Raw genomic sequence first — 19,660 nt, 5'->3', positions numbered from 1 at the left:
ACACCCACTTACCCCTATTGATAGGCTTGGAAGGACAAGGACAATGTTTTATTTATATTCGATTGGATTATTCTGAAAGAAGAAAGTCACATACACCTAGGATGCTTCGAGGGTGAGTAGAATATGGACGAATTTTCATTCTCGGGTGAACTAAACCTTTAAGAGAAAACCCACATCAGAGCTAAAAGCAATCACACATTGAAAGCATCAGCCATGAACAGTGCAGCCGCAGACTGACTGAAAAGTGTACAAAAGATGACACTGCAAAGCTGCTGTTTAAAAATGACTTCTGTCTGTGTCACACTTGCACATTTACAGGACATAAATCCATGTAATCCAACTGGGTGGGTCAGACAGAGGTCACCTCCGAACACATCACAGCTTTATTTTAAACCCCGATAATCCTGCTCTCTCCCCGGATAACCTCAACATAATGGTCGTCTGACTTCCACTGAAAGGATATTTCTTTTGATATACCGTATTTTCCGGACTATAAGCCTAACTTTTTCTCATAGTTTATAGTCAGGTGCGACTTATTTATAAAAATTAATTTGACATGAATCAAGAGAAATGAACCAAGAGAAAACATTACTATCTACAGCCACCAGAGGGCGCTCTATGCTGCTCAATGCTCCTTTAGCCTACCACTGAGCAGCATAAAGCGCACTCTCGCGGCTGTAGACGGTAATGTTTTCTCTTGGTTCTTGGTTCTAAATAAATGCGATTTATAGTCCAGTGCGACTTGTATGTTTTTTTCCTCGTCATGACGTATTTTTGGACTGATGCGACTTATACTCAGGTGCAAATTATAGCCCGAAAAATGGTATTTATCAAAGATATTTCTTGCTCCTTAAGATTAGCTAAAAGTGTAACTTCAGGTCATGACTGTGCAAAATATTTTAGCAAAGCATGCCGGATATATCGGTACTGCACTGGTTACTGGCCAATATTAAGAGATTTATTTATTTTAAACTCACATTTAAAACAATTTCAAGTTTTAGTGTTTAAACACAGAAGTCTAGAATTTTAATATCCAGCATTGTGGTTCACTGCATGTCCAGGGAATTACATAAAATTCCAGTGTGGCACACTTGAGTATTCACAAAAATAACATTATTAATTATATTACAAAAGGGATTTTTTAACCTTCATTGGATAAATCCCATACATTCCTATAAAAATTTTTTTTAGCTTTGACCATTTTTGACAATAATAGAAGGGGTGCTCCGATCACGATCGGCCGATCAATAATGCGCATCTCGTCAGTAAAGCCGGTTCTCTAATCAGCAGTAAATTCCCTCAGGTGCGTGATTTCACATAGAGCAGCTGTTACTACACAGAGCCGTTGTTAACTGAGAAGATGCGCCAATAAACGCTGAAAATGTAGTAATAATAATAATAATAATAATAAAGAATACAACCAAAACATTTTAACCCAGGTGCCAAGTCAATAAATAGCCTGATTTTATTTTATTCCTCTGAACATAATCTGAAAGTATAGAGGATATATACTCAATGAAAACAAATGAGACTGCAATCTTAAAGCATAAGTACGCTTTATTTACTATACTATACTATATAATGTCTTCAAGATTAGGCAAAACTGGTTGAAGCCATTATCTTATGATTGTTTTCTTGCTTTCTATAGTAAGGATTCTAAACAAGGATTTGTTTCAAAGGTGGCTGGGATTTTCATGAAAACATGTTCTTCAGACAATGTAAAACATTTAATTATCTTAATATGTCCTTGCGAGAGTGACACTTAACAAGAGACACTATGACAGTTATGTATAAAAAAAAGGGGATAAATCACGTTCCCTTCAGTGACAGTCATCACATACCAGACAGTTGGGGGAAGACGAACAGGCGCCACAAAACAAGCCCACTCAGTAGAGTCAGAGAGCAGCCAGCATGAGTTTCCTTTATTTATCATTTGTTTAGTAAATAGGGGCCTTTATCCGTGCAGATATACACTGGCGTAACTCACATTTGCACACTTTAAATCCGAAACCAAGAAAATGTCTTTCCTTTGAGAAGATAACCGAGGCCAAACTGTAATTAAATTGTATATGGATGTGCTCTATTACCCAAGATATGCTCAGATTTCAGGCCAAGTGAAGTGTAACTGTAAAACACTGTTGCTATGCTGATACGAAATCCACGACAGCACAAACAACACTTAATTCACAACTAAAGGTCAATTCTTTATTGCAAAGCTGTTCTTGGGAGGCCTCACCTGAGCAAAAAGGTAATACATAACATAGTCATCCAGGATAGGACTCTCAGATCCTTTAGTCACTCCATAGCGGTATGCTCGGGGCGCCCCACAACTGTACCAGCCGGGAAAATAGTACCTGACGGAAAACAGCACAGTCATTAAATTGCAGGCTGAAAAACTGAGATGGAGACAAAAGCCATAAAATAATATTAACAGGAGTAATCAAGTGAGTTTGTTACCTAATTCTGAATAACAAACTCTCATTGGCTGATCCGTCTAAATGGAGAACATGATTGGGTGATAACCAGACCCTTTCATCTTCTTTGTACAGTCCGAACAGGCTGCAGTAGACTGGAGACACTCCTATGAGAAACACATGAACATAAAGAACAGTTGCTTATGAGACAAGACAGACACATAGCATTTTCACACTAACACAGCCAGAGTAAAGTGAGAAAAGTCTGCACATGTAAACTAGGGATAGGTCACTACGGTCGACTAAAGCCCCTTTCACACTGCACGTCGGACCCGGAAAATTGCCGGAACATTGCCATGTCGCCTTCTGTGTGAAAGCAAACACGCCCCGGGATTGATTCCTGTACTGATCCCAGGTCGGGGACCTAGTAACATTGCCGGGTTCAGTCCCGGAATGAGCTCTGTGTGAACAAAAGCCAGAACTAATGCCGTAAAGGGTGTGTCGTAGTGATGATGTGCATTATCGCGCGACTCTTTTACCAGGTGTTTTGAAGGCAGATCAACAATCACGATGAAACAAATATGTGCAAACTGTAATGAAGCAGAGATCAGTAAGTTCCTCACTATCCGTGCTGAAGCTGAGATCGTTCGCTAGCTTAAGTGAAAGTTAACGTGCCTAGCGTTTTCTACTCGTGCATTATACATCACTTCCTGATGTCACGTGTCTTTATGGGATCTTTATGGGTTGTGTGTGAACACACACATATTCCGGGTAATCACTGGCAGTTTGAAAGTGAAAAATCTAGCGACCCGGGAACAACTGCCGGGACACATTACCCGTGTATTTTCCGGAATCGCAGTGTGAAAGGGTATGAATAGACCAGTGGTGCAACAGCCAACCAGTCAGTTTGTTCTGTTAACTAGTTCATTATTAGATTCATCACAAATCAGAAATAAATGGCATATAAAAACATATATTCTTTAATGTATTCAAATAGAAAAGTTATTTTAAAATAATATTTCACAATATTAATTGTTACTGTGATTTATCATTTAAATGCATCCACAAGAGACTTAATTGAAACATGTAAAAAAAACAAAAAAACATTACATAATGTTTAAACCATACACACACATGCTAAAATGCTAAAACTTCATGCTAATTGTGAAATAGCCTTTACTTTTAATAGTTTCATACTTTCATTTTGACCTTTAGGTTTATTGGTAAAAACGAATTATTAGTTGATGTCTGGGTGCAAGAAAACCCTCTAACTAACTAAAAATGAAGTGCATAGAGAAATTAAGTTTCTTCTATAAAATCCCCAAGATGACCGATATCAATCACATGCATTTACTAGCCCTTTCAGATTATTTTAATAGCAGCCGCATGTGTAGCAGCTGAAATAATTTAAAGGAAGTCTACTGAAAAAAAAAAAAAAAAAAAAAGACATCTTGAAATACCATCACGCATCTGTCACCAATACCCTGCTGGGGGATGAGCTGATGGCTCCTGGGCTGATGTTTATCTTTATTAAACTGTAAACACGGGCGGACTGACAGGATCTTGTATTATATAAGCCATCAAAACTGCACCTGATTGATCTGAGAATCCCCAATAACTGACTGTTTACACAATAATCACAGTAAGTACAATAAAAACATCTTCCCCTCATAAGTATAAAAAAAATCTGAAGACACTGTGGTATCAAGAATCAATTTGTATGAGTATTAATAAAATGTCAGGTGGGTAAAGGATTTTTTTTTGGGATGGGGGGGGGGGGCACTTCAATAACCAGGCGCAATGTGACAACTTTTCCTATTTCTGTTCACACTGAAGGTGAAGATGTGTAACTCACCATAATTTTGGTTTGATATACAGCTGTGAGCCTCACAATTTTTGATCAAATGAAATTTCACAGTGGAAGGGCCTACCCAGTGCAACAAAACAAATATAGATACCAAGCAACCAATAAAATGTCTTGTTGTGAGATGATTGTCACAGTCATTTTTCCTTTGGACAAAAACGTCATGGAAGAGATTTATCACATTGCATCCAGGCAAAACACAGTGCTTACTGTGTTATTCTTTAACAGAATCTATAATTTACATTTACTTTATAAACTCAACACACATTCATAGCTTTTTTTCTATATTACAGGATGGGCATGACTGACCGCACTCCTTGGCAGTGTTGATGATGAGCTGTTCAGTAACGTATTCTCCAGGTGGGTAGCAGAGAGGGGCGCAGTGAGAGTCGCTCTGGCTGCTGTGGTAGAGGTGGATCCTGAGAGCGGTGGGCTGCTTCGGGACAAGCTCCTCGTGGTGGACGGCACCGTTCTGGTAAAGCGGCTCACAGACAGCTGTCTCCATGTCCATCAGAGAGACACAAGCGACGAGAGACAAAAGAGCAACATTCACCTGGTGGTGAAAGAGAACACAGTCAGATTACCAATAGATGACCGGATGGCTAGTAATTCGGCAGAACATGCTTTTGTTGCGCAAAGACAATACAAGGAAATGAATGGATGCAAATGAATGCAGAAAATCTGAGCATCAGGTAAAGTGCAAATTTCACCTCCAAACTTCACAACTGGATATTGTTTATTAATCCATGGGCACGATTTGTTAAACCGAGGGAGGGAATCTGTGAGTATGGTTTATAAACCGAGGACACGAATTCCAAAACAGACACCACTGATTGTTCATTTTTTTCCTACAGGTGACTTCCCGGGCTCCGTATTTTTGAGAATGCATACATGGAAGAGATGCAGTAATAATTATGATTTAGTCCGCACACTTGACTTAAAATGAGGGAACGAATTAATAAATCATGTCCAAGGTTTAATATGCTGCTTGTAACCTGTTTCACAGTAGCCCTATTAGTAATTGGACTATTACCAGTAATCAGTGTTGGGGGTAATGAGTTACAAAGTAACAGATTACAGTAACGATATTACTTTTTTGGGTAACGAAGTAAAGTAACGCATTACACTAATAATATTGGTAACTACACTACTTTACTAGACTATAGGAACGCGCTTTCCTGCGTTACACATGCCGTGTTTGCCTGTGTGTAAAGTTCTGGGCCAGGTTTCCCGATAACGATTGATCCTAGCGCTTAGAGGCACCATAGTGTACGTGATTACGTCACCGCATTTTGACAACATTGATTCGTCAGAAGAAACCAATGCTTTCGTTCCTCTGAGCCAAACAGAAATGATTGGTGACGCTTAGTCCCACCCCCGTGCCGATTGGTTCAAACTCTCCCATATTAAACCAATAAGTAGTCTTTTGAACTACTACTTAACATGAACGAAAACTAAGTGAAAGTAAAGTCTGTGATGACTCGTGAGTGCATGAATACAAACACACAATAACACATCTGCATGAGAAAACTCTCCGAAAAAGCACAAAAAACACTCGACAGAGTACTTTGACATAAAACAAATCAAAAACAATGATGAAACAGTTTTACATATCTGATAAAGCACTGGAATTTATGTCTTGGTTCGTTAGGCGATGTCCCGGTAAAATCGATTCTGACACAGCCAACGGATCGATCATTTATATTATGTATACTAAGTAAATCATTATATAATTATACAGTTCATAAAGATAGTTGCACTATTTTTTTTTTCTGTTGCACTCTTAATATTTCTCACTCATTTTGTGTAGTTTGTGAATCATTTGCACTGTTTTTGCACAGTATTGTTGGAGACAATTTGTGCAATTGTTTTTACTATATGCTGCATAGTTTGTGTTTGTTGTTCATACTCAGATTGAAAATATATTTCTCAGAAGAAGAAAAAAGAAATGCAATTTATATTTAAAAGACAATATAAATGAATGTTTTATGCCTTCATTTGATAACCAGAAAAATGTAAATACACAACAGAATTTCTGAGGGGAAAAAAACATTTCATAAGGCTATTTTAAGAAAATTTCATAAATGAAGTTGTTTTTATTCATTTAAATAATTACACATGCTAAAAAAATAAAACATATGGTGAAGAAAAAATAAAACATTTCATACGGCCCTAAACATGTAATCTTTGAATGGTCATGAATTAAATTAATTAGACATGCTTTTTGATGAATACAATTAAATGTAACCATTAAAAGGGAGTTGAGAAAAAATAAAACAGATTTTATAGGGCCCTAAAAAAAGTAAAGAAATAAGTAGTGAAGTTACTTTTCAAATGCATTAACTAGTAATCTCATTACAATTTACAGAAGTAACTATTAACTAGCCCAACACTGCCAGTAATTCATCATGCAAGTAATTAAACGAGAATAAGCTGGAATTAACAACAAAAACATTTGCGTTGTTCACTCACTTGTAGGGGTGAAACGGATCACAGTTGATCGTTCGTGTATCTTTTGGTCATTTGATTTTCGTTTGGAAAAGAAAATTGAGCTGGATTTTTCATATTTTTTGTTCATGGGTAAAAAATTGGGTTATGCTTTAATATTTGTTTTGAATGTGTGGGCGGTGCTAAAACACCCCTTTTATGCCTTTCTATACCACACGATGCGCGGGCAGAGTTTATTTATACTGCAAATTCAATGCTAAGAAGAAAATATATATATTTTTATGGCTCCTGCATGTTATTTACAAAACAGAAATTACTTTATTCAATGGCATTTTAATTTTACTGTATGTGATCTACAACGACATGGAATAAGAATTCTCATTTCTCTTTATTTATTTTTAAAGTAGAAAATCAAACGACCAAAAGATATACAGGCCTTTTGCACTTGTTTCTTAGTCTTGCCGATTTAAACATTCAAGCTTTTTAAAACATTTGCATGCATTCGGAGCAAGGGCAAAATGGAAAAGGAAAAATGGAGGGAGCAAAATAAAAAAAGCACACAGTCCTTGCATTGCCTAGTCAGAGCCTAGACTTAAACCTAAAAGAAAATCTGTGGAGTGACCTGAAGACTGCAGTCCACAAACGGCCACCATCCAACTAAACTGAATTTGACCGGTTCTTCAAAGAAGAGTAGGTACTAGGGCTGCACGATATTGGGAAAAAATTACATTGTGATATTTTATTTTTCTGCGATATATATTGCGATATGAAATCTAATCAATTTTATTTCTTACAAACAAAAATGGGGTGAGCACACTTCCATTCTCATTTAAAATGATTTAAACATCGACACCATCGTGTTAATTGATTAATATGCACGAGGGAGAGAGGGCAAGACAGCGCTCATGTTGTTTGAAGACGGTGAACGTGCGGCTGGGTCTCTCTCTCTCTCTCTCTCTCTCTCTCTCGATATGTGCTGATGATTTTTAGGCCCGATATCTTGAAGTTTTCACCCTTCATTTGCATGCTAAAATGTCACACTAATAATAAGTGGATGCACAATATTTTTAAACTTATCATCATTTATTGAGCACTGACTTGAACCAGCTCTCAAATCTTAATTTTGTGCACTGCACGGTATTAAAATAAATGTATCCAAAGTTAACCAAATAAATCAATAAACTGACCAAGTATTCAAATATATAAAACAGGTAATATATATGTCAATCATTTACATAAAAGTTTTAGAGCATTTATCAAGTAGAATTTCTCAAGTTTGTTGGAACATAAATGTAAACTTAAATATACATTGAAATAAAAAAAAGTTTAGAAATAAAAATCAATTAAACTGAAAAATAAAAAAATTAAATATATACAAAATAAATAACAGTAGCCTAGTGCTGCAAACACACTAGCAACCAGCAACATTTGTGTTTGCTATAAATGACACAGAACATCTAAAGTGCATTCTAATTTCAAACTTATATCGCAGTCTGTTCATTATTAAAACAAAGTACAGTCAACCAAACATATAAAAGGTTACACTGGTCAGTTTAAATATACCGTATACCGGACCACTCAGCTGTTATGCACGTTTTTGCTTATGTGAAGAGAATTGATCTTTTCCATATGGTTTACATAAAAAAAAAAAAAAAATAAAAAAAAAAATAATATATATATATATATATATATATATATATATATATATATATATATATATATATATATATATATATATATATATATATATATATATATATATATATATTATAGTTTAACATTCACATACATTGCGAATATGGAAACATTTGGATATGCGCAGAACGAGACGTGATCAATAACCTCCAAATGCATCTAGTCAAACCCGCGCTCGCTCGTCCTCGTATGGATCGGATCATTTTTCGGATCAGCAGAGAATAAAAAAAAAGGCCAAGACAAATAAACATACGTTTTGTCTTTTTTATTAACATTAAATTATTAAATTAAAATATATGAAATCAACTTAAAGTGCACATGGCATAATATATTTTTAACATAATAGCCGGACTTTCTTATCTCCCAGTCTGCTGTGATAAAGTGAGCAGATATTGTCACATAGCTCTCTGTCCCCCTGGACGTCCACCCTTCTGTCGTGACCTCAACAGAGGATGCTCGGGATAGTTAATCCACAACTTTTTTCTTCTCCTGTTCATAAAGATCTGGCACAATCTTTTCGCTTAAGTCTCTGCGCGATGTCGTAACGTGGCTCTATGCACCGTCACGGTTTTACACTCTAACCTCATCCTTCATCATTATATCTGACAGGGAAGCCAAAATGTGCAGGGCTTTCAAGCTCCTCCGTTCCTCTGCTCGCCATGACCACTGAGTGTGGACTGAACATGTGCAACATTTGTTTTTCATAAAGCAATCCGCGGGGCACGTGTGTGCCAAACCGAAGATATTGATCAGAACGGATCACGAATCAATGATGATCCGTTGCACCACTACTATAGTGTAATTTGAAAACCTTGCAGTTGCGTTTTAAAATACAACAACGAGCACCACGAAACCATTTAAATAGGCGCATTCAGCGGTCTACTTGACGAGAAACAGTCAACAAAGTAAAATTATCTCCAACGTATGGTGCGCTCTCTTTATTTCATCAAATGATCGTAATCACATCTATTAATTTTACAGTCCTGCTACTAGCATTTTATTCAGACTAAAACTAGTGATGCACGATAATATCGGCACAACATCGGTATCGGCCGATAAAAGCTTAAAATGACCATCATCGGTATCGGCCGATATTAATATTTCTGCCGATGAGCCAAACCGATATTCTCCAAGTGAAATAATTGACCTGTTTTTCAGATGTGAATGTCTGTCTACATTTATAAAATAATACATTTATGGTAGAATCAGTACAGAAGAGATACATGGATTTCTCTTCAGTAAAATTAAAGTTGAAATATATCAGTATATATTTGTATATATATATCGATATCGGTATCGGCATCGGCCAAAATTATTTTGAAAATATCGACATATCGAATATCGGCCAAAATCCAATATCGTGCATCCCTAACTAAAACCCCTTTAATTTGGGTGAGAAAACCTTTTTTCCAAGTGGCGTTTGCACATAGGCCTAATAATAATGCTGCAGACGCATTTTGCAGCATTACGGTTATTAATTGATCGTTATATATTAAAAAATGACAAATATCGGCCCGATATATCGGAAGACCGATACATCGGTCGACCTCTACTCTCTGCCCTATCAAAACTTTAACTCTATGATGGTTAATCATTGCAAGTAATCTGCGAATCACATTCGTCAAGGGCTGGGGAGCAGCTGGACTACAGATCAACTACGACAGCCTACATCGCACATCCTGGGATGTGACTATCGTGGATTCGTACATTGCGATATCAATGCTTAAACAACACATCGTGCAGCCCTAGTAGGTACTGTCAAAGTAAAGGTGTTTTACTCGTGTCTTTCCACAGTTTAAATACTGAACGAGCTGTACTCTTTCTTTCAATGTATGTTGTCCATTTTATGCATAAATACTGCAACAAAACAGCCACCTCCATGAAGCCAAAGTAAATGTAAAACACGTATAAAGCCAAAGTTTAGCTATGGTTGTTCTTACAGCTGACTTTCTTGAGAATCAAAACCATCAGCTTTTGAAAAGTGTTCACTACCTCGAGCTGATGATTTTAGATAACTTGACTAGTGCTATTACCAAATACCACATAAAAGGAACTGATTTGAGGAAGTGCAATAATATCAGTCCTGGGACTGTCATCATTGCTGCTGTTTGCTATGACAACAACAAAACAAAAAAACTGGACAAAGACAATCAGAACATTATGAAATTTCCTCCAAGATGTGAAATGTTGTGACTTCAATTAAACTGACAGCTGTGCTTTTACAGTTAGTCTATAGGGTCATTTTGAGTAAAATCAACCAAATTTCAGAAACTTCCCCGGAGTAAAATGGTAAATTGTTGACATTTTCAGTGGTCAAAAAACAAAAGTGGGTCACTTTGCATACAGCTGATACTTTTATTCTTTTAAAGAGGAGTATCTAAAGAACAAATAATGTTGAAACTAAATGTCAAATCAATTGCATAGAACAGACCTGAGTGCCATAAATATTTTTCTAAAGTTTTCATGCTTGTAGCTCTAAAAGTTTTCAAGAAATGTTAATATCCTTCTAGATTCTCATTCTTTGGCCTACATCACAGACGGACATTAACTTTAACCTGCTCTGTGCTCAGTGTGAATATTCAATTGTGCAATTGCACACGAAACCTTGATTGTGTTTATTTATTAATAACTGATTCAGATTTCCCTTGAGCCCTTTCTATATTTCAGAATTCTCTATGTAATGCAGGTACTGCAACATGGATGGTTGCACAAAAGATAAGAGGGCCTGATGGCTGCAATCTCAAGCGGAACAATATGAGGGGCGGTAAAGGCCATAATTTTTGAAAAGCCTTTTAAAAAAACTAGTGAAACGAAAAACATTGATCGACCTTAGTGAAATTCATTCATACACAATACTGAAAAACCTATTACATTCAGTAGTGAAAACATTGACAGTGAAATTCATTCATACACAAAACTGAAAAACCTCTGACATGCGCTAGTGAAAACATTGATCAACCTTAGTGAAATTTATTCTTATGCATAACTGAAAAACCACTTACAAACACGAGCTAAATTCACTTGAAACGGAAACTCTGCCCACACTTCGGTTTAATTTTGCACGTCTCACAAACTCTTTTAGGCAATGGTGGTTATTCTTAACTAGTTGTTTGAAGCTATTAATAATTTAAGCAACACTTTATGGATATGTTTCACTTACTGCCCAATGCCCAACAATACATAGGCTATTAAAGGCTATGAAAACAAATAAAGTGAATCTCACAATTCTTTATATTATGTGCAAAAAAAGGGTTAAAAATCACGTTTCTGACATAGAAATGGAAATATTTTCATGGCTTCCTGACATTTACAGATGGAGGATATACCTGTGAAATGTAAGTTATGCATTCAGGAAGACCGCACATCTCAAACACATTAAACGGGGCGAGTAGCCTAATGTCTCTTTCAGCGGCACTTGCAGCCTTTCTGTCAGAGCATTTCATGGGCCGAGCCTCTTATATATGTGAAACAAAACTATAATCTGTCTTATCAATTTTTAAAAGCCTTAATATGAATCTTGTCACATGTTCAGAACAAACTAGATAATGTACTTTCTCCGCTGCAGCTCAGTCTGTGTCCTGTGTATCAAACTACTGTATACTGATATAAACTGTACTGTATTTTATTTTATAAAGAAAAATCTATATATAACACAAAAGAAGAAAAAAATCAGCAGCCTACAGAACAAAAATCAGCAGCATAGAAAACACAAACTAAGGAACTAAACTAACTAGTACAGATTTCAGACATTAAATACAAGTAACAGTCAGCAATAAAATAAGTACACAAACAAATTAGCAATATCACAAATAGATAAAACAAAAGGTTCAGGAGCAGAAATTGAAATCAAAATGAAATTAGGCATAAAATAACACTGGCTTTGTTTTTATAAATTAAATCTCCCCGCAGGAAGTTGAGCGCACTCGTTTTTGTCTTTTTCTGCAGATCATCAGTCTGTTAAAGGTCTTTTCTCTTTTCTGTTCTCTAGATCTTCTGTTCAGTATTATAGAGTAGATTAGAAGTGTAGCTTGTTTCATCATATGTTTTGTCAATGTGTAGTCTGTCAGACTTGTCAAGTTTGCAGTTTGTAAAAATAATCAGCCAAAATCAGAGAGTGAATTTATTTTAGGTAGCACTTTATTTTACAGTCCTGTTCCTCATGTACATACTATGTACTTATTATAGTAATTACAATAACTATGTAATAACTAGGTACTAACCCTGAACCTACCCCAAACTTTACTTTACCCCACTGTAGTTACCTTGGGTTACCAGAACTTTCTTAGATAAATACACTGTAAGTACATGTTAGTACACGTACTGTAAAATAAAGTGCAACCTTATTTTGTCTTTTGTTCTTTGATTAACATTAATGGCACATAATGCAGAAGGAATATTAGGCTGCTGTCACTTTAAGACCTAATGCATAAAATTAACATACTGTTTACACATGCATTTTCTTTCTCGACTACTGACATTAATTTAAGACAAAACAGACTATGTTTACGGGGATATTTTGACAATTCTCTGTGTATTTGTCAACTGAAGTTCAAGAAGAGAACTCAATTCCGTATTCACACTCAATACTGTGTGACACCCAATGTGACACCCAGCCATAGTATTCATAAACATTCATAAAACACCAGGAAAAATGTCAGACTGAAATCTAGGCCAGGTTTCTTATCACCCAATACCTTCCACTGATGGACGTAAATGTGTTGCAAAAGTTCAGAACAAGTCATCTTGGCTACAAATAATGCTCTTTGTGGACTTCATGTGTAGGGCTCCAGGAGTTACAGCCCCTTTTCTCTTGTATCTTATCAGGCTTTTAAATTGAATCAATACAAAGACATCTCACCTACAAACTGCTAACTCGACAACCTAAGCAGTTCAAAACAAGTCTGTCAGACTGCACACTGACAAAACATATGATGAAACAAGCTATACTTTCTAATCTATTCTATAAATACGGAACAGAAGATCTTGAAAAAAAAATAAAAGGTTAAGACCTTTAACAGACTGATGATCTGCAGAAAAAGACAAAAGTGAGTGCACTCAACTTCCTGCGGGGGAGTTTTTTTTTTAACGAAACATCACCTTCAAGCACGGGTGCCTAACCACAACACATGCTTTATTCCTAACATGACCATTTTGCAATGTGAAAGCTTAAGTGGTCAAGATGCAAAGGCAGATTTGAGCTGACAGAGGTTTATAAGAGTTCCTTTTAAAGAAACCAGTATATGGGTTTTTCTTTAAATACAGACACTTTTGTGTCACAGGGGTTGATTTGTATTAAAATGTTTTTAAAACAGATTTAAACTTTAGTCCTTTTGAAGAATGAAGTGCACATCATTTTGTATTATTTTTTTGGCATGCCATCGTGAGTTTTTGCTACTTTCCAGACCTAGACTTTGAATCTTAAACTATATAAAAAAAAACAATTTAAAGGGGTCATATGATGCGTTTTCAAGTTTTCTTTGGAGTGTTACAAGCTGTTAGTGCATGGATAAGATCCCTAAAGTCTCAAACCCAAAGAGATATTCTTTATAAAAGTTAAGACTCGTCCACGCTCACCTAAAACGCCTTGTTTAAACATGCCTCCACATGTCTATGTCACTGTGTGGGACGATTTGCATAACACCACCCAAATGCTCACACAAAGAAAGGAGTAACTTTGAACTTTGTTGTTGCTGCCGCCGCCACCATGTCGTGGAGACGCTGTGTGTTTAGTTGTGATAGCTCAGTTTGGCATTCCAAAAGAGGGCACAACTAGAAATCAGTGGTTAAGCTGTATTTACAACACTGTTCCAGAACAGTTCAAAACAAATATTCATGTGTATGCAACAAATTTAATGGAGGACTGTTTCCTGAACCTACAATGCCGGCTGTTCTGACTCAAAGCCTGTAAGTATGTTTTCATATTTAAAGAATTTGCCTCCGATTATTCAAATGTGAGTTTTGAGAAGTGTAGAGCAGCGCTTGTTGTTTGTCATTTCTCCGGTCACAAAACAAGACAAATGGTTTTATGTTTACAACCCTCTATGGACATCTTGGCAATTTAATCCCCATTGGCTAGTAAATATTTTAGTTTACTCGCCAGAATGATATATATATATATATATATATATATATATATATATATATATATAGATATATATATATATATATATATATCTATATATATATATATATATATATATATATATATATATATATCTATATATATATATATATATATATATATATATATATATATATATATATATATATATATATATATATATATATATATATATATATATATATATGAATAAAAAGACAGTCTAAGTCAGGGTTCCTCAATTAGTTTTCACAGAGGGCCGAATTCTGACAACAATACCAAGCCAAGGATAACTGACCTATATAGATGTGTGTGTGTGTGTGTGTATGTTTATAGATTATTATTACGATTATTATATTATTGTTGCTTTTGTTAAAATAATCAAAAGATGGTCACAAAATAATTATTCAGATAATTATTCCCCCCAGTAGTCTATTTTATTCAAACTTTCCCTAATTGCATATTTAATTATTAGATATGTCAGGATTCATATTTTAATACTTAGATTTTTTGAGGGGGATCAAACTGTAACACGGTGTGTCCCAACCAGATGTGATGCGACACAATAAAAAGTATTTTTTCTATGTAGTCTTTGTCCTAACCACCCGCAACAGTGGCACGTGACAATAAGCGACACGGAATTCTATTTTAGAATGTTTTTTATTTTTTTAGACATCGCTGCAGAAACAACATACAAAAAAATAAGGAAGTGATACTCTCAGGTAATGATTATGTGCTTTATTCAATGTTAAAAGTGTCTAATGTGAGTTTAAATATTATTTTGCATGATCTTTATAGCCATAGTGAAAGCAACAATAGATATTTTACCTCAGATCTTGAAAATAAATTAGGCTAAAGAAAACCTACGTTAAACGTTAGAGAATATGTCAGAATGGCCGAGTGGTCTAAGGCGCCAGACTCAAGACACATCCCCCTTCTCAGTTGTTAAGGGAAGTCGTGGCCTAATGGTTAGAGGGTTGGACTCCCAATCGAAGGGTTGTGAGTTCTAGTCTCGGGCCGGACGGAACTGTGGTTGGGGGGAGTGCATGTACAGTTCTCTCTCCACCTTCAATACCACGACTTAGGTGCCCTTGAGCAAGGCATCGAACCCCCAACTGCTCCCTGGGCGCCGCAGCATAAATGGCTGCCCACTGCTCCGGGTGTGTGTTCACTGCTCTGTGTGTGTGCATTTCGGATGGGTTAAATGCAGAGCACAAATTCGGAGTATGGGTCACCGTACTTGGCTGAATGTCACTTCACTTTTTTTTTTTTAAACTGTGAACTCACTGCGAACCAGAATCCATAACAAAGATGGTACCAATCTCTCACTCAACTGTTCAGTCCAGGGCCTGATATTGCACAGACATTTTGAGGGGCTGTGGCCCAAAAACAAAAATGGGGCACTGGGTGGTGGGTGCTTGTCAATACACATTATAATGTTGTTACAAATATACAAATTAAAAGAGAAGACAGCACACTCTGTAATAATTTCAGAATTTATTTTAGATGTTTTGATAAGAATGGGCTCTCCCTCACTCTCTGAGCCTACTTCTGCCTTATCTTCAATGGAAGTAGGGGAGAGTGGGGTAAGTTGAGCCAGTGGGTAAGTTGCTCCACCTCCTGTTTCTTGGCAACTATACACTTTTACTGTCAGGTGACCATGTATTTTGGAACCACCCATCATTACAGCCAGACTGTGAAAAGGAGAAACACATGGGAATGGAAGGCACCCATTTACTTTAAAAACTGTTTTTGGCTTGTCAGAGTAAAATTTTAGCATAACAGATGTAATGGTTGTTACGCCAAAGCAAATTTATCCAGGTCTAAAAATATTTATGATACATAAAGATGATTTAGCAACATATAAAACCATGCAAATAATTTAGTTAAATATTAGCTTGATCTAGTTAGCAACAATAGCTATTTTTCCAAAATAGTCTAAGGGGCAAAGTGAGCCAAATGCTGTGGGGTAAATTATGTCAGCATTTTAACTTACCCCACCATAAGGCACTGTAGTTAAGTTAAATCTCTGAATTATAAACTGGTATTTTAATGTGATATTACTGGTTTAGTTAATCATATATACATATTTTGTAGTTTATTTGATAGGGACTGTATACAAGTGCACCAAATCCTTCTCTGATAAAAACCAGAAACTTTTTTTAATCGCATTATAATCAGATATATATTTCCACCTGTTGTCCCTAATGGCCAACAAACTCTCTGTTTAGTCTGGTTTTAGGAAAGCTACAAATTTAGTGTTCAACATATTGTTTCAGAAGTGCAAACAATTAAATACTGAAATGAAAACTTAATTTGGTTGTTTTATGTTGTTAAAAGTTAACTTTGTGAAAAGAAATTACAGGAAATTCGTTTTTTAACTATTATTGAGTATTATTATTATTATCATTTCACACTGGTTTGAATCAGATTTGGTCGGATGTTAATTTTACACCCAGATGGTGCATCTACCCACTGACTCAACTCGGGTCAACTCACCTTAAACCAAACTGAGCCATGAGAACACTTTTTATAAGAAACCATATTTTTAGAACCCCTTGTCATAGACACATTCTGATAATTTAAAATGATAGGAAAACTTTCATTAGGATAGGATAGATACTTTCATTATACTTCTGCATAATTGTAACTTATTTGAAAATGGCTAATCTTACCCCACTCTCCCCTATAAGTATTAGACATTGAATTTAATATTTTACAGAACAAATCTATATTATATACTAATAAACAACTAATCTAGAACATTTATATTATTTTTTAGCTATTTATAAGGCTACTTTTAATATTGTTTTAATAAAATGTGTTAAAGATCACTAGAATCAAGTCAAGTGATTATAATGGGAAATATACTTAAATACATGCTAGCTAGGGGTGTGCCGGTTTCAGAATTGGTGATGACGGTTATGACGGGAGTCAAATGTGACGGTTCATAACATAACCGTCGGGGGGGGGGGGGGGGGGTTGTTCTTGGAGATAGCGGGTTAACTCCGTGTCAGCGCGCGCTCTGATCGGTAAAGGGGCAGAGATTTCAGACCTCCATTTATTAAGGAGATCGGTCACAAAACTCATCATCCGAGCCAACGTTTTTGGAGCAAATTTCAAAGCCGCACCCGCCCGCCATCCGCTTATTGTTTTGCGGTCTATGGCCATGCAATGCTTTGCTGATGTGAGTCGCAAAAAAAAGGCCATTGTCTGTTCTAGAAAGGATGCAGCAAAGATATTTAATGCTATTGTATGAGGCATAGGCCTACGCTGAGTTTCATTTGCGATGAGATGCGCTCTAGTGCAGTGCAAGTGAACGCGGCGCGCTGGTGCTTCCATGTCGGTTATCATTGTCTGCTATATTTGCTTTTTATTTATTAAAATACACGCAATTGGTTGATGAAACATTTATTAAAATTAAGACAAAATTTGTACAAAACGAAATTCGTTTTTAAGAAAGGTTTTCTACAACGCAAAATTTTATGAAGTGGTAAATATCATGTCTGACGATTTACAAAACTTTATTAAGTGGTAAAAACCATGTCTCCCGATATATTGCGCATCTTATGATCCTATCTAAAAAATGTTTGTAAAAAATATTTTAATGACACGGTTTTGGCGGTTATAGAGTTCTAATGACGGTGTTCAACTATAACCGCCGGTCTCACGGTTATATACGAACCGTCACACCCCTAATGCTAGCGTAACAAAACGTACAGTATTTACTAGTTGGCATATCAACACTAACCTATATAGAAAATAAGTGTAATACACAAGTTTCAGAATTTAAGTTGAATTACTGAAATGAAACTTTTCCACGACATTCTAGTTTATTGAGCTGCACCTGTATTTGCCATCGTTTTGAACTATGCATTGTTGCAATGTGTTCTTTATAAAATTCCAAAATTAGATTATTTTTAATTCTTAAAATAATTCTTAAATAAAAATATTATTTTATTTGAAAGAGTTATTTCTTTTTCTATTGACTAAATATTATAGCTTGTCTTGAATATTTTTTTTTTCATTAGATCAGATAACATTTTAAGATGCCATATGATCATGTTACATGCTGCTCAGATGTTACAATGTACCCCCAACCTACGGGGCATGTTGTCACATTTCACTTCCATTATTTTGGGGTAGATAGAGTAAAGCGTATACACAGTAATTATCAAACAAAGCAACATATTTGTACCAGACAAGTGGGAAATGAATGCGAAAAAAAATATATACTCTGAATTATGCTCAAATTGACAAAGTCAAATTGTGTTTGGTTGTGCCCCGCTCACCGCTAATTTCACAAATCCACGTTATCTCTCTCTTTCCCTCTCAAAATACACATCAAGGCTTCAAATCACCACATCGCGCCGCACAGTCGACACAGGAATTGCCACTTGCACAATCGTCACTAAAAATCATAATTTGCATTTCTTTTAAAGTCTTGCTAGCATTTAAACCATTCAGCATTCTCGTGCACATGCACACTTAAATCTCTCACACATAAGGCCATCTAAAACACACAGCTCATAAAATGAGGTTTGCACTGTGTAAGCTATTGTGCAGCAATTGCCCCCAAAATGTACTGCATGATCAAACACCATATTACATCACTATAAGTAATTCTACATGATAAAAAGAAGGCCTCAAAAAGATTGGTATCGGTGATCATATCGGCGATCAGCTCCAAGCTTCTTGTTCGGAGCACCATTATTTTTTACTTTCAGCCATGCTAAGATTATGTAAATGTAAGAAAACTTTAAGATAAATAGAATGCTAATGTTAATGTAATATATATATAATTTATTTGTTTATTTTTTAAGTGTTTAAAATGATATTCTCAACCCACTGTTAATGACTTTAAGAAATAAAACAAAAAGGACAGTTCTCCTGTGATGCTTATTTCTCGAAGGTTTTACAAATTAAATGGTTAGGGTTTGGGTTATATTCCAGATTAGGGGATATGGTTATTTATTTATTCTCCAGGATTGCACATAGCCGAGCAAACACCTAAATTAGATTTATAAATGCACAGAGGTGAAATGAGCGAAGCTGACATTTCCTTCTGGTTACAGACTCATGTAACGTTACTCGGTTAATTTATCAACAATCAGAGAAGACATTGCCAGTGTACAGTCA

At 35.8% G+C, this 19,660-nt stretch overlaps 1 protein-coding gene across 3 annotated transcripts in view; it reads right to left on the bottom strand.

Annotated features, from left to right (window-relative positions):
• The window catches only part of jak2b (Janus kinase 2b), a 38,072-nt gene that overhangs the window by 17,498 nt on the left and 914 nt on the right, over positions 1-19,660 (bottom strand). For 2 of the 3 annotated variants that reach the window (XM_052592040.1, XM_052592039.1), the window contains exons 2-4: positions 4,588-4,831; positions 2,458-2,581; positions 2,237-2,354 (exon numbers count right to left, since the gene is read on the bottom strand). The exons of the other annotated variant lie outside the window; for it this stretch is intronic. In XM_052592040.1, coding sequence (XP_052448000.1) covers positions 2,237-2,354; positions 2,458-2,581; positions 4,588-4,789 — 444 coding nt within the window. In that variant the 5' untranslated portion in view covers positions 4,790-4,831. The remainder of the gene's footprint in view (positions 1-2,236; positions 2,355-2,457; positions 2,582-4,587; positions 4,832-19,660) is intronic. 3 annotated transcript variants of the gene reach the window in all.

The sequence above is a fragment of the Carassius gibelio genome, chromosome A5 (assembly GCF_023724105.1).
Source record: "Carassius gibelio isolate Cgi1373 ecotype wild population from Czech Republic chromosome A5, carGib1.2-hapl.c, whole genome shotgun sequence".
In the NCBI taxonomy this organism is placed as follows: Eukaryota; Metazoa; Chordata; class Actinopteri; order Cypriniformes; family Cyprinidae; genus Carassius; species Carassius gibelio.
Note: the sequence above shows the minus strand (reverse complement) of the source record. Positions and strands in the feature narration are given on the sequence as shown.